This window comes from Anser anser (genome assembly GCF_964211835.1).
Source record: "Anser anser genome assembly, chromosome: 10".
Classification (NCBI taxonomy): domain Eukaryota; kingdom Metazoa; phylum Chordata; class Aves; order Anseriformes; family Anatidae; genus Anser; species Anser anser.
This window is the reverse complement of record NC_139730.1, coordinates 8953595-8967406: the sequence shown is the minus strand read 5'-3', so window position 1 is coordinate 8967406 and position 13812 is coordinate 8953595. Positions and strand designations below refer to the sequence as shown.

Below are 13812 nucleotides of genomic sequence, written 5' to 3'. Positions count from 1 at the left end.
GTATTAGCAGTAGCCCATGTCTTTGAAGAAGAGTTTCTCCAAAAGCTGATTTTTTCTACCTTCCAAAAAGGCTACAAACAAAGGTCTTAATGATTTTTCTACCCAGCACTGCCCCAGGATCATTAATTACACTGTTTAGAACAGTCTGCCTTCTAGGTAATTTCAAGCATTACATCTTTCATGTCTGCAAATAAAAATATAATAGAAGCCCACAGGCTTTTGGAAATTCAACAGTACCTGCATTTGCATTTTTTTGCTTTACTTTCTAGAGTGTTTCATTCCCACACATGCCCCAAAGAGAACACCCCAACAATATGGAGTCAGGGAAATCTTGATAGGCATATAGTAAATACAAAATACTGCTATGCTCTGCTGCAGAAGGTTCCTTGGTGTTACATTTATTGAATGAATACTGAATCTTATACTTTGCTTTTGTCAGAATTACCGATTTTAAAACAAAAACAATTATGGTTCCAAGTAAGCTCTGCTGGGCTTTCAAGAAGCGTTCTGCTGTAAAAGCGATACTCTTGTTGCTTTTTCAAAATTACAAAGCTCAAGAATTTACTGGATGTTCACGGCCTCATGTTCACGTTAAATATGATCTGACTGACATCCGTTACAAGCCTCTTGTTCACAAAACTATACAGACGGTTCTGTGGATACACCAAATACGGGAGCGAAGAATGACACTGAAAAAAACTCACTACAAACAAATCGGATGTTTGTCAAAAAACAAGCTGAGTATTTGTCTATAAATATTGATCAAATTCAATTTTTAACTTTCATATTTGCTGATGGAAGAGCAGCACAGACGAGTACAAAGGACATATACAATTACTCCGAATGCCAAACGTGGCAACTGTGTCCCAGCTACTACTGGAACTCTACAGAACAAAGCAAACAACTGTTAGCAGCCCAAGGCATTAACCAACAAAAAAAAAAATCACCACAAATACCTTACTGTTACATTTCAACATTAGGACAAATCATGATTTGATTTCTGAAAACGTATTTACTTGAAATCAAGTTTCTCTGAAAGAACAGTTTGAGTTAACATACCAACCAAATACCCCCTATAATGCATTTTCCTACTTTTTGGATTCAGCTCTCAAACATGTTACACTTGAAAAATTACTCATTCACTCTATTTTTCATACAGTTTTTTAATTTGTGCGTGTGCACAACGCAATCAATATTTTGCTCTCAACCTTAATTCAAACTGTACCTGGCTGAGAACAAACCAACAATTTTCAAATGCAGATTGAGTGACCATAAGTCAAGAGAGCAAGGAATGAGTTGTAAAGCCTATATTAAGATTTTATAGCCAGGTCGATGATTGGTAGTTCAGCAATGAAATAGCTATCCATCTGTGCTTGTGGGTATACTTTCCAAAGACACTAAGAAAACATGTTATCCCAACATCATAGCTACCATATAAAGAAAATACAAATTAATGGTTATTAGTGTGCCTAGAATAAATAATATTTGTTGTTTCCAAGGCAAAAGAAAATGTATATTTTGCTTTTTATCTCCCCTTCTTCCCAATGAGAGGGAAATATTCTTCGGTAGACCAACATAATACAGGTCTGTTATTAAAATATTATTAATTACATAACAATGAAAAAATATATATATTCAGGCACTCCACACTGTCCTACAGATATGTTATTTTATAACCCATTGTAACTGAACTGATTTCACAGATGCACATAAAAAAACCATCCCAGAATACACAGACTTATAAGCAGGACAGGCAAATTGGAAATAAGAGAACTGAAACAAAAATCAAATGACTGGTAACTCTGGCACGCGGATATTACTTGACTTGTCAGAGGTTAAGTAGAAGTCTGAAATCAGTTTGAACCCTGGCTAGTGACTGTATCACAAGTCTGTCTTCTTTCCCCGGTCACTTCTCAGACAGGAGGTAGCCAGCCAGCAATAAAACTGAAAAATGCAGGCAGCTTGTAACAGCCAAGAATTCTCCTGCACTGTGAGAATTTATTGGTCTCCAAATCTCTTATTCATAATTACCACAGTCGCTTTGAATTGAGCAACGATGAAAGAACATTTTGTCCTGAAGATCATCTTGGAAAACCAATCCCAAGAAGGGGGTACAGGTGGAGCTGCAGTGAGCTTTGGTGCATTATGAACAGCCACACACTCCATCCCAAGAGATGGAGCCGTGACCCCACACACCCCAAAACCTTCACCACATGTACGGTCCTCCTTGAGCAAAGCCAGGACTGGTTCTGCCTGCGTCCTACTTGGTTACACCAAGGGCAGGAAAGGTTTTTTACAGCATCAGTTGGTGAGGCAGAGCCGCTTCCTTAATGACATCTCAACCTTTTCATCAAAGCAGTCAGGTAGCGCTTTAGAGGAGGAGTAGGAAAGCATGTGCCAGCTATGCGAGTAATGAATAGTTTTCCTCAAGCAAAACATAATTCAGCATGAACTTCACGTAAATGTTCTTTCCACCCACCCACAGATCTCCAACTGATTCTATCCAACCAAAATGCCAACAAGTAAAACCACCTATCCCTTAATTTGGTTATTGTACCCCAGCATTAAGATTTTATTTTACAGCACCTTCCTACAGCTGCCTCACCTCAAAAACTACTTAGATATTTCCATGGTCTCCTTTTTTAAAACACACGTGGAACCTGGAGGGAGAAATACAAACAGCAAAAGGGAAAACTCTGGAGAAATCTGGCTGGTATGCTTACAGTATGTGTGGCTAGAATGCCTATCTCAAGGTCATCGGAATACGGCAAAAGAAATTCAGATTGGCAGCTTTCACTAAAATGTTGAAATCTTAAGCCTTAATTCCATTTACTGTTGAGAACCAAAGGGCTAAAGTAGCTGAAGGAGGACACCATTTAAAAAATAAAAAAATAAAATAAAAAAAGTAAGTCTTGAGCCAGCAAATACTTTGGAAACTCAGGATGGTAAGTTGTTTGCTGAGCAGAAGAGTAGCAAAATTTATTTGATTTACTACTACATCTCAGAGAGCACGGGTTCATTTGTTATATCAGGAAGACATCACAGACTATGCCAAGTAGAGGAGTACTTGATTTCTGTTAGAAGAAATAAAACTAACAACGGCTATCATTCAAGAACCAACTCTCAAGCTTAAATAACCTACAAGAGGAACAAAAGACTCTTATAAACCTACGTACTTCACAACGCCCATCACCTACAAAGAAGGTAGAAAATTCTCTGTTGCAGTCTTAATCCGTAAGTATCCATAATGGAAGTGTTACACTTTACTCTTAAATGTTTGTGACAAGACAAAATTTTGGACAGGGGTTCCATGTAGCACAAGTCTGATCTGCCGTGTTTTGTTGGTAGTGAAAATCCAGCTGAGCCTCACCTGCGTAACAGGAGAACATTTCTCTTCTTAACTCATAGCATGGACAACTTCTGGTAGAGAACCTGCAGAGACCTTCCACATTTTTCAGCACCTGAGCACAAGTGTAAGATTTGGATTCTGCAGACTTCAACACGTGACTTTTGGGGAAGATATTCATGTTTATTTGAAACACCCTTAATCCCACAGTCCACTGTCCTCTTTGCTGGAAACCACCGCCATGATGAGAGAACAGAAGATGCCCTCAACACACCGACTGCGAATAGTCGGTGCTCAGAGACAGACGTCGCCCAAGCCTGCCCCATGAGCCTTTAGCTTACACGGGGGCAGTGGTGCAGTGGAGGGGGAGCACAGCACCTCCAGCCCACTCAGCACCACGGCCGGGCACCTCCAAGAGCCGGGCAGGAGGGAAGCCATCCATCCTCCTGTGGGGCAGGCACAGACCGACCTCTTCCAGCCAAACTGTGCCTCACGGCCAGAGAAGGTCTCAATACCCCCTCCACGACTATTTTTTACGGGAAACTTATTTGGCTTGATAAAATTTCTACAAGAAAGGAGCTGAAGAATAATTACTAGGACTTCAGCCCACCTTTTAAACGTGCCCACACATTCAGAAGCTATTCTTATTTTCCAGTCTTCGTAAAAGAGCTTGAAAACGCTCCCGTGTTTTTCTCAGTGATGGTTCATTTACTTTAATTTCAACAATGAATGTGCATACTTCAAACCTTCACTGGTAAGTAAAAATACAATGCAGCTAAGATGCAATTGCTGCTCCCACAAACCTGATCTCCCAGCAAATTAAATTTCACCTTTTTTTCCATGAAAACATCAACAAGATGAATTAGTAAAAGAATATTTATCCCAGGAACACCGAAACCTTTACATACTTCCAATAATTTACCTTTGTATTCCTATGGCTGCTGAAAATCCCGAAAAATAAAGGGAAGTTTTCATTATGCAGCCTTGTTTTCTACTGGTCAAATCACTTCTTATTACAGAAAGTGCAGAGCAAGGTGACACAGCTATGCACAGACAACCAGTCAATCTCTTAAGATGCCCTAAAAAAATAAATTGTCAGAAACCACCGGTGTCCCCATATACTGTGACATGAACAGGACTCATGGGGGCAGTCAGACCGACCCCTGTTTCTCTGAGCCTCCGCAGGCCTCTACTAGATGAGCTGCCTCTCCGTGGCTGTGAACACAGGAATTCAACATCTCAAAACCAAGCTTTTCTAGCTGACAATAATTCCAGGCTCTGAAGCTGGACTCCAAACGGAGCTAGCAGCTTTGCCTGCTGGACACGGAACAAGGGATCTCCAGCTCTTCTGGAGCCATACAGGCTCTGCAGTACCAACAGCACCACATTTTTTTGGTCAATAAACAGCTCAAACATGACTCAGAGGGCAGTGACACACAGTAGCTAGTGCCATTTTATAGCTAATTTTATGACTAGAATCCTCTTCCTACAGCTCCTGTTACAAAACCAGCACCTAATTTCAGGTGTCTGACTTGCCCTGTGACGACGAGGGTCACAGGGCTTTAGGAAGACGAACCACCTTCCAAGTGACAGAGGCTCAGCAAGTTCAAACACTGGTCTCATTCTGACATGCTGGTCAGCCACCGAACTACCACCCCGGCCCTCTTCAGGACATCGCTGAATAACTTAAAGATTCATGCTGGATGCAGTCTGTTTTTACCTGTCGTGGTAATATGTGGAGATTGGGGATGCGCTGGGCAAAGCACCACCCAAGTAACAGAGGACAACCTGCATTCTCAAAAGAACTGAACTGTAAATTAAATACGATTTGAAACTACTGACGTGATCTATACACGAGATGTTACTTTAATTCTCTTTGCATTCAAAATAGCCTGTTTTACCTCAAATTTTAAAATTGTTTCCAGCTCTGCTTGATTTTCCATCCAGACATTATAGGCAATGCAGTTTTAAAAATACATGCATTGCAAGAACATGTCACAGCACCCAGATGTCCACCTACCCTTCCTAATGGAGAGAGCCAGCAGCAACCAGTCCCTCAGGTTATTTACCTGCATGAAATTGTGTTCTGGATTATTACTGGGAAAGCACTGGAGAACATTTTTCAAAACCAGGCCTGTGTATTCCATAGAAACAGATTTTGCTTTTACCTCTGAGGAATACAAATATGCAGTGTTTTTGTCCTTTGCAGCTCAGTGATTTACTGGCATGCCTCTTCCCATAAAATATTTGCATATATCTGAGAGTCGAACTGTTCTGATACATTCTGTGTTTGCCAGGAAGTGAACGCTTCAGTTCAGTGTAACTGAACATTTAAAACAAGGACAGGCACCAGGACAAATGGCAGCATAATTAACATACCAATGAAGAGCCAGTTGTTAATTACTACCCATTTCAGGCATTCTGTATGAGCAACTTACCTGAAAAGCCTTCCCATCTGTATGCTGGCAAAGCCAGTAATTAAACAATTCAACACCCCTTTTCCTCGATTGGAGAAAAAATATGTAATTATTTTATATTATTCTATTTGTCACATGCAGTTGACATTTAGATGAGAAAAACAGCAGCAGCCCAAATCTAAACATTTAAAATTAATGTTATGAGCTGTCCTAGAACAAAACAGCAACATATATACATGTAGAGAATATGTAAACTAATAGATAGTCCTAATTTGAGCCAATTGATTATACCTTGTAGTAGCTGCTTCATTACATAAAAGGCTTCACAGTTGCTACTCGGAAGAAGACGGACTTTTCTTTAAGGAGTTGCTATCAATGGAATGGAGACAACTTATAAACTGTTGAAAGATTTGAGAGAAGCAGCAGTACAATGCCAGGACTCATTTACATTTAGACAAGAGTAACTGAGAAGCCAATGCACAGCTCAGCTCAGCACCACAGTCAAACTGTGGCAGTCACAGGAGTCGTCCGAGAGGCAGGGGCACGCAAGTGGAACGCAGAATCAAAACCGGGGGACAGAAATGTGGGAGGTAGATCGGCAGAATGGAAATAAAAACTGACAGAAGACAGGAGGAAGCAGAAAATTTAGAAACATTCGTGAAAATGCAGAACATCCAAAAGAAAGCATTTCTCTTTCTCCACGTGCAGATGGCATTGCCCAAGGAGGACTAGCATGCTTCGGGTACAAAAAAAGGAAATTACATCTATCCTGAAAGCAGCTTCTAATTCATTACCCATTGCATGACTATGGTCATTAATTCACGTAAACGATAAACCCAAGACAGATGAAGGATAGTTTATTAATGTTGCCTTTTTCAACATAAATCCATTTGAAATGCTGACTACTCAAGGTAAAGTTGCAATCACCTCTTCTGAAAAACATGGTAGTCTATGCCCGGTACTGAAGCTCCAAACCACGCAACTTACTCATCTAAAAGGCCAGTATTTGCTGAAATCCTGCAACACTTTGTGACAAAAATACTCCTTCAGAAGTAGGCAAGAAGGGGGAATTTGGTCCACGTGAGTTTATCCAACCAATTCCTTTTCACTACTAACTTGATATAAACAACAATGACTGAAAAAGCAAGAAAACCAAAGACAGGTATGAGAGCATCAGATCTACCAGTTCGAAGATCTTCCAAGAGCATGCTCTGACTAAATAGGTCAATTGTTTTTATTTCATCAACCAAAAGTATTCCTTCCATACTCAAATTAATTTGGATAAGCAGTTATCTAATTTGATATTGTGGTGGTTTTGTTTTTGTTTTTGTTTTTTTACTTTTACAATAGAAGATGAAGAATGATTCACTTTTAGCATTCTTTTTCTTTGGTTACAATGTGCATCCACTTTGGATTATAACCAAAAGCTAAAACGTAGGGCAACAGCCTTACGCAATTTTTCTCTTCCTTGTTACACAGAATGCAGGCTACACGTGGGGCGGCAGGAAATGCTTTGCATTCGAACAAAGGAAACATTGTCGGCAAGAATAAACAAGTACCAATTGTTTATATACTGAGCGGCCACCCAAGTTCTCCGAAATTTCAGAATTTCTGCCTCTTTGGTCCAACGCATCTGTTTTCTTGCACAAACTATCTTAGCAAATGGGTGAAGGAGCACCTTTGTATCTTCAGATTTCTTTCCCCCATGGCTGTTATTGAGCCTGCTCTTCAGTCAGCAGCAGAACCTAGTTTGGGCTGGTGTGCAGGGATCCGTGGTGCTGGCCAGGCAGAGCAGCCCCATCCTCATCCACCTCTGAATGCTGCTGGCCACCCAAAGGGATGCTTCCACAAGGCGGACTGCAAAATCTGCAGAAGACCTACAAGAACTGAGATCTACATCCCCACGTCCTAAACTCAAGGCCCCTCTTTCCCCCTTCTATTGCAAAATGTTAATAGCATTATACTTTCTTCAGTTAGCACTGAATTAACGCATTTCCATTCTTACTTGTCAGTTATGAAGCAGTAAGTCTAAAAAAATTACCCTAAACTATACACACATCTGATCTTCACAAGCCATTTAAGCATAATCTCTGAATTCATCTTCATAATGACAGCCCCATTTCTGTCCTCTTAATAGCAATAATCACTAACTCAAAGGTGTTATTTTGCCTTGATTGTTTTGAAATGGCTGTTTTTTCCTTTCCTACCTAATCTCTACAGCAATTTTTCTTACTGGAAAGAAAAAACAGCAGTACCATCTGGTATCACAGGAATCAGCAATATCTGTTTTGTTTTGCATTTTTATTAAGAGGAACGGGGAAACATTATTCTATTTGAAAAAAATATTTGAAACTAACCACAAGCTGCATATGCAAATTTTAAATAAATATTCTGTGATAGAAGAGATACTTTAAAATATAATGCTTTGGAATCCCTGTAGATTAGAAACACCAAAAAATTACATTTCTTCAATGCAAGTTACTGTTCTGTACACAGTCCTGACGGTCAAAACATTATCACAGAACAGTTCAATAGGCATTATCACCTCACCCCACTGTTTGACTGAAGTAAGGACAAGTTCTGCAGAAAGAAAGAAATGAAAACAGAAGGAAAAGATCTGTAGTTTAAGGATCCCATTAGCTAATGAGTGTTCAGCTTTTGAGTTTCAGCATTATCCTAGAAACAAGACTACGTTTTTGCATCCCAGAAACATTAGGGCCCATTATAATCCCCATCAGTAGAACACTCCATTTACTCCCCAGGATGCTGTCAAATTGATTTTGGAGTTTACTGGATAGTCTATATTGTAATGATGGGCAAAGCTGTTACTACCGTAGCAATAAAACACAACAAATTTGGGGCTCAGCATTGAATAGACACTTTTGAAATCTAAAACACCAAATTAGATTTTTTAATCATCAATTTTTAAGCCCTACCAAAGCTAAAAAAATAAAAAGAATTGCCAGGCTGTCAAAGCCAATTCCTTTGTGGGAACATGGAACGTGGCAGCAATAAACCCCTTCCACATTTTCTAACATCTTAGCACCCTGAGTGCAATGCAAGGCGGGCTAACAACCCACTTCATTCCCAGAGGGACCAGCTGGAACGGGAGAATGATTTATCTCCACCTTGAACTCCCACGAGAAGCGAATGGACACCGACCAAACCAGCTCCCAGAACCCACGCACTTGCCTAAGACAAGAAGCCAGATGCAGGGCTGAGTTACACGTGTTCATTCATACAACATGAAGTTTGCTGCTAACTCGTTACAAACTGCAAGTGGAAAGTGCTCATTTAATTGTCTTTCCTTGAGGATCAACCTCAGGCGTTTGTTTTTTTTTAAATCCTGCATTAGCCATCGGCTAGAAGGATGTGCAGTCAGCTGCTGTGGTTGTGAGAGGGAGGCTTTAAGCCCCAGCAGCACACTTCTGCCGCTGCCCAGCACCTCTCTCAATCTCAACCCAGCTCTGACGGATGCCCTTGCGAGCCAGGTAGGTTGCTGTACATACTGTCAGACCTTGGGCGCTCTGCTGAAAAAGAAATCATTACAGGAGCTTTAGTGACTATGTGAACAACTCAGCTACTGTTTGGTATTGTTTTTTCAATTAAATATAAGAATACAATCCTAAAGATTCACAAAAGCTTCAAAGATGGCCAAAACCACCCTAAGGGAACTGCCCTCTGGTGTAACTCTGGATAAGCTCTGAGTGTTTAATCTCAATATTTCTACAGATTCGGTGTATGAGTGTGTGGCATTTGGCAGTGTATCTGTGGGTACTACCCAGGTTGCCCCTTCCACCTGGGGAAGAGCTGAAGCGGTAAAGCCAGCCCATTTCCCATCTCCTAAGCACAACAAAGTTGCTGCTCTGGCACCATCCGTAAGACTGAGCCAACGTAGTCACCCAAGGCCACATAAAGTCTCAGGAAAAGAAAATGTTGATTTCATTAAGAATTTCACGTTTTCATCCCAATTGGGCTCCTACAAGAACCACCACATCACATACTTCATCACAAGTTAAGCAAAATTTGACCCCGAAGTAGCAACAGTTACGGACAAGTTTGCATTCCAAAAATATATGTATTTAAAACAGACGTGGCACTAAGTTACTTTGCTGCAAGCAGTAATTTATGAAATGCTTGTTACACCTCCACAATTTTTTTGTTCTTAAAACCCATTTAATATGCCAATCTTATTTCAGGAGGAAATAAATTAACTCTGATGCTTTGTGCCAATGCAGATGAGCTTCCCACACACTTGTATTGTGTTTCACACTTCGGTTAGTCATCCAGATTACGACAAACGAACAAAGTACTTCTAACCAGATCCTATTCCTGAGGTTAAGCGTGCAGGAAGAGCAAGAAAAGAGATTATCTTACAGAGCCCCCAGTTCTCAGAGCAATGTCTCATTGCAGAATGGACGAGCACCTTCACCACAAAGACCTGTCAGCAGATGTGGCCGTATCCCTGTCACAATCCGGTCCTGACACTGCAGCTCCTGCGAGCCCTAACATGGACAGGCTGCAAACTGCTCCCACCCTGTTGCAAAAAGAGCAGGGAAATGGATAAATCTGCATCTAACGTGGGAGAGAACAGAACATCACAGAGCAGTGCACAATTCTGTACCAGGAGATACCACAGGGAAAGATTTCCACGTCCAGAATTACAGAATACCCAGCTTTTCTGTGTCTGATAATCCCCATTCCACTACCTAGAATATGACTAATGCCCCATGTATTTGTATTGTGGTAGCTGTAGGTTAATGTCCTGCCTAAATTATCAAATGTTATTAGAACCCCAGACAATTGCTTAATAAAAATTTAATCATATTGTAATTTCTAATCATCATTAAAGATGCTTAACAAGTTAATCTCTCTATTGTGCTCCCCTAACATCGTGGATCAGAAAGTCAGCTGGCGTAAGGCAGCACAGCTTCACCAATACTAATAGGGCTACTTTTGTTCTACACCAGCTGAGGATCCGGCCCCAAAAGAAAAAAGCAGCCTTAAAATCCTCCCAGTAAAGCTTTTGATTCTGCTTCTCTATACTGCTTTGTGGTTAATCTAAAAATAGAATAACAAAAGAAACAGATTATCATGTTAAAAACAATACAAGTCAAGATATGTCACGCACACAGCTCTATCTTCTGCTGTCCGTGGTAGAGCAAACGTAGCACTGCACTGCAGAGTGAAGTCTACTGTTCTCACCTCTTCACAGCTCAAAGTCTCCTCATTTTGACTTTGCCCATGCACAGCTACGTTTGTCTGACAGCAATGCTCATGCGCAGATAACATGGGAGGGTCGTTAATCGCTGGTGAATTGTCTGTCAGCCCAGATCTGCTCCAGCTGCCTAGACGAGGAGTGAGAAGACGCTCTGCAACCTCAGCCTCGCGGACGCACGTGTAGGCTCGTGCCAGGAAACCAACACGCTTCCTCATCCTTCCGGAGGACGGCAATCTGTGCTTGGAAGCGCTTGACGACCGCACGGCAAGCCAGCCTCGTTGTGCTGGATCACTGCACTGCCAGCACGCTTGGCGCTCACATTCAGTATGTTTCCCATTGCTCTCCCTGAGTTCACAACACAAGCGCTCCCTGGGGCACAGGGGAACGACCGGGAAGCCCTGCTCCAAGGCTACCCTGCAGTGCGTGTGTACCCAAACTCCTGCAACCACGTTTTTGGTGACTCCAGCTGCAGGTAGGTAGAAAAAGAGGTGGAAAAGGGTGGTGCCAAAGGGCCGCCAGGCTCTACAAATTCTCAGCAGTTTCTGCACAGACCTCTAAGCGATCAGTGCTGTTCCTTCTGTGCAGAGCTTGGAGGAGCAGACTGGATGAAGGCAAACCAAACTTTTCCCCCAAAAAAGTTGTTTGTATCCGCCCGTGCCTGCAAAACCGCTCACTGATTCTAGCTACATGTGCACGCACAGAAATTCTCCGTTATCATGCATGACATGGTAGCCTGGAAGCTAAATAACACTCGTTTAATAACCTGTCATTAAATATTGATTTTCATTTAATACGTAGAATTCTGAAATGAAAACTCAATCTGATTGGCAAAGGTTTGTTGTTCCTGCTTACTTTATTGACACTTACTGAAACAAACAAACTGTGTACGCCAAAAGGTTTACCTTCAGCGTGAAAGCTACAAGAACATTTGAAGGACTGTTGACATTTCCTCCAGGAAGCCCTTAACAGTCAGAACTGAAACTGACCGAAAAATGGCAAAGCAACCCAGCATCAAAACAAATAGGACTGGAATCCACTTTTGATGAAAGTGTTCCTCATTCGTATTGTGCCCAGCGCAAAATCCGCTGTTCCATTTGTGTTTAATGTTAGATACTCGACGATACAACACTTCATTGACCAAAGTACCTTACCGAAACACGTACTACGGCGCATCACATGAGCCCACTCTACTCCACCACACACTTAACAAACCAGACATTGCGCCTCACAGAAACACGTCGCCTCAGGGAACGTCTTAGCCCCACAAAGAATTTGAAGAGAAAACTTTAGTGAGTTCCTTCTGCTAATAAATTATTATTGGAAAATTGATTTATGGCATCTTTTGGCAGGGAAACGGGAGCACACCAAAGAACCTGCCAGCCCTGAGGTGCTTTCCTTGGGTTTCGACGTGTTGCTTTCCCTTCAGATAGCGTGGCTGGGACAGCAGCCGGGCACCAAAAACCGGGCGTAGGGCACCAGAGACCGGGCACAGAGCACCACAGACCGGGCGCAGGGCACCAAGGACCTGGCATAGGGCACCAGAGACTGGGCGTAGGGCACCATACACTGACAGCAGACCCCGGCCTTCAGCCTCTCCCCGCTCCCCTCTGCCCCCAGGTGCTTATGCACAACTCCTCCGGGCTCCCGAGGTCTCCCCCGGGCTCGGTGCGAGGCCGCCCGCCCGCCCGCTCCTCCCGGCTGCCGACGGCCGCCGCCGGTCCCGGGGCGAGCCCGCTCCGAGCCGCGGGGGAGCGGGGAGAGCCGCGGGGCTGTCCCCGTCCCGGTCCCGGTCCCGGTCGCCACGGGCGGTGTGTGCCTACGGCGGGCCGGGGGCGTGTGGTGCGGCGGGGCCAACGTGGGGCGAGACGGAGACCCTGCGGCGCAGGGGGGCAACGGCAGCTACTCACCGGGAGGGTTTACAGCCGCCGGCGTTGCCATCTTGTCTCTGAGAAGGATTAAGACAAATGCATAGAGGGGAGGAGGGATGCTCTGAGCAGCCCGGGGGAGGCGGGGGAGGGAGAGGCAGCCGGGGCGAGGCGAGGCGAGAGGGGCGCCGCGGCTGCTCCCGCCCCGGGGACCCGGCGGCGGCGGCGCTCCCCGCTCCGTGCGGGGCGGCCCAAGATGTCCGACGGCCCCGCGCCGCGTCTGCTCATGCGCCGCGCTCAGTGAGCATGTGCCGGGCGGCCGCACATGTGCGCTGGGACCGCGCCCGAGCGGGACCCCCGGCCGCCGCCCCCCGGGAAGAGCGGCGGGCGAACGCCCGTCGCCGGTCCCGGAGCAGCGGCCCCGCTCGGGACTCGAACCCGCGGCCCCGGGAGCGGCTCCTCGCCCGGCGCGCAGCCCCTTGAGGGAGAGGTCTCGAGCCCAGGCCCGCGCGCGGGCGATGAGGCGCGGCCGTGTGGGCGCCGCTGAGGGGGCGCCGGCAGCGCCATGCCGCGGGGGCTTTCTCCGCTTGGCAGCGCTGTTTCTGGGGGTCCCAGCCAAAAATGCAGCCCTGGGCACGGGGGTGGCCTTGGGGTGGGTCGGGTGTGAAGTCGGGTGTGGGTCAGGTGTGAAGCATGCCCCAGAGGTTTTGAGGCGTGGTGGTGTGCCTCGCCTGTGTCTGGGCTCAAGATGGAAGATCTGGGGCTTCAAACGGATCATAGTATACAGAAACTTCTCGGTCCATTATTAATAATATGATTTTCACGTATTACTAATCAAAATGTAGTAACTGATGGAGTTCCTCAGTATGAAAAAGATGACAAACACAAAGAATTCAGACGGGCCACTCCGCTCCTCATGGGATCTATACAGATTATAGTTGTGTTGCGTCCTTTTAAAAATCA

At 44.2% G+C, this 13812-nt stretch overlaps 1 protein-coding gene across 3 annotated transcripts in view; it reads right to left on the bottom strand.

Annotated features, from left to right (window-relative positions):
- ARNT2 (aryl hydrocarbon receptor nuclear translocator 2) overlaps positions 1-13147 on the bottom strand; it is a 107435-nt gene extending 94288 nt beyond the window's left edge. Inside the window, exon 1 of one of the 3 annotated variants that reach the window (XM_083851288.1) lies at positions 12892-13147. In XM_083851288.1, coding sequence (XP_083707414.1) covers positions 12892-12922 — 31 coding nt within the window. In that variant the 5' untranslated portion in view covers positions 12923-13147. The remainder of the gene's footprint in view (positions 1-12891) is intronic. The other 2 variants (XM_083851291.1, XM_083851287.1) reach the window with 2 other exon arrangements.
- Between the last annotated feature and the right edge of the window lie 665 nt (positions 13148-13812).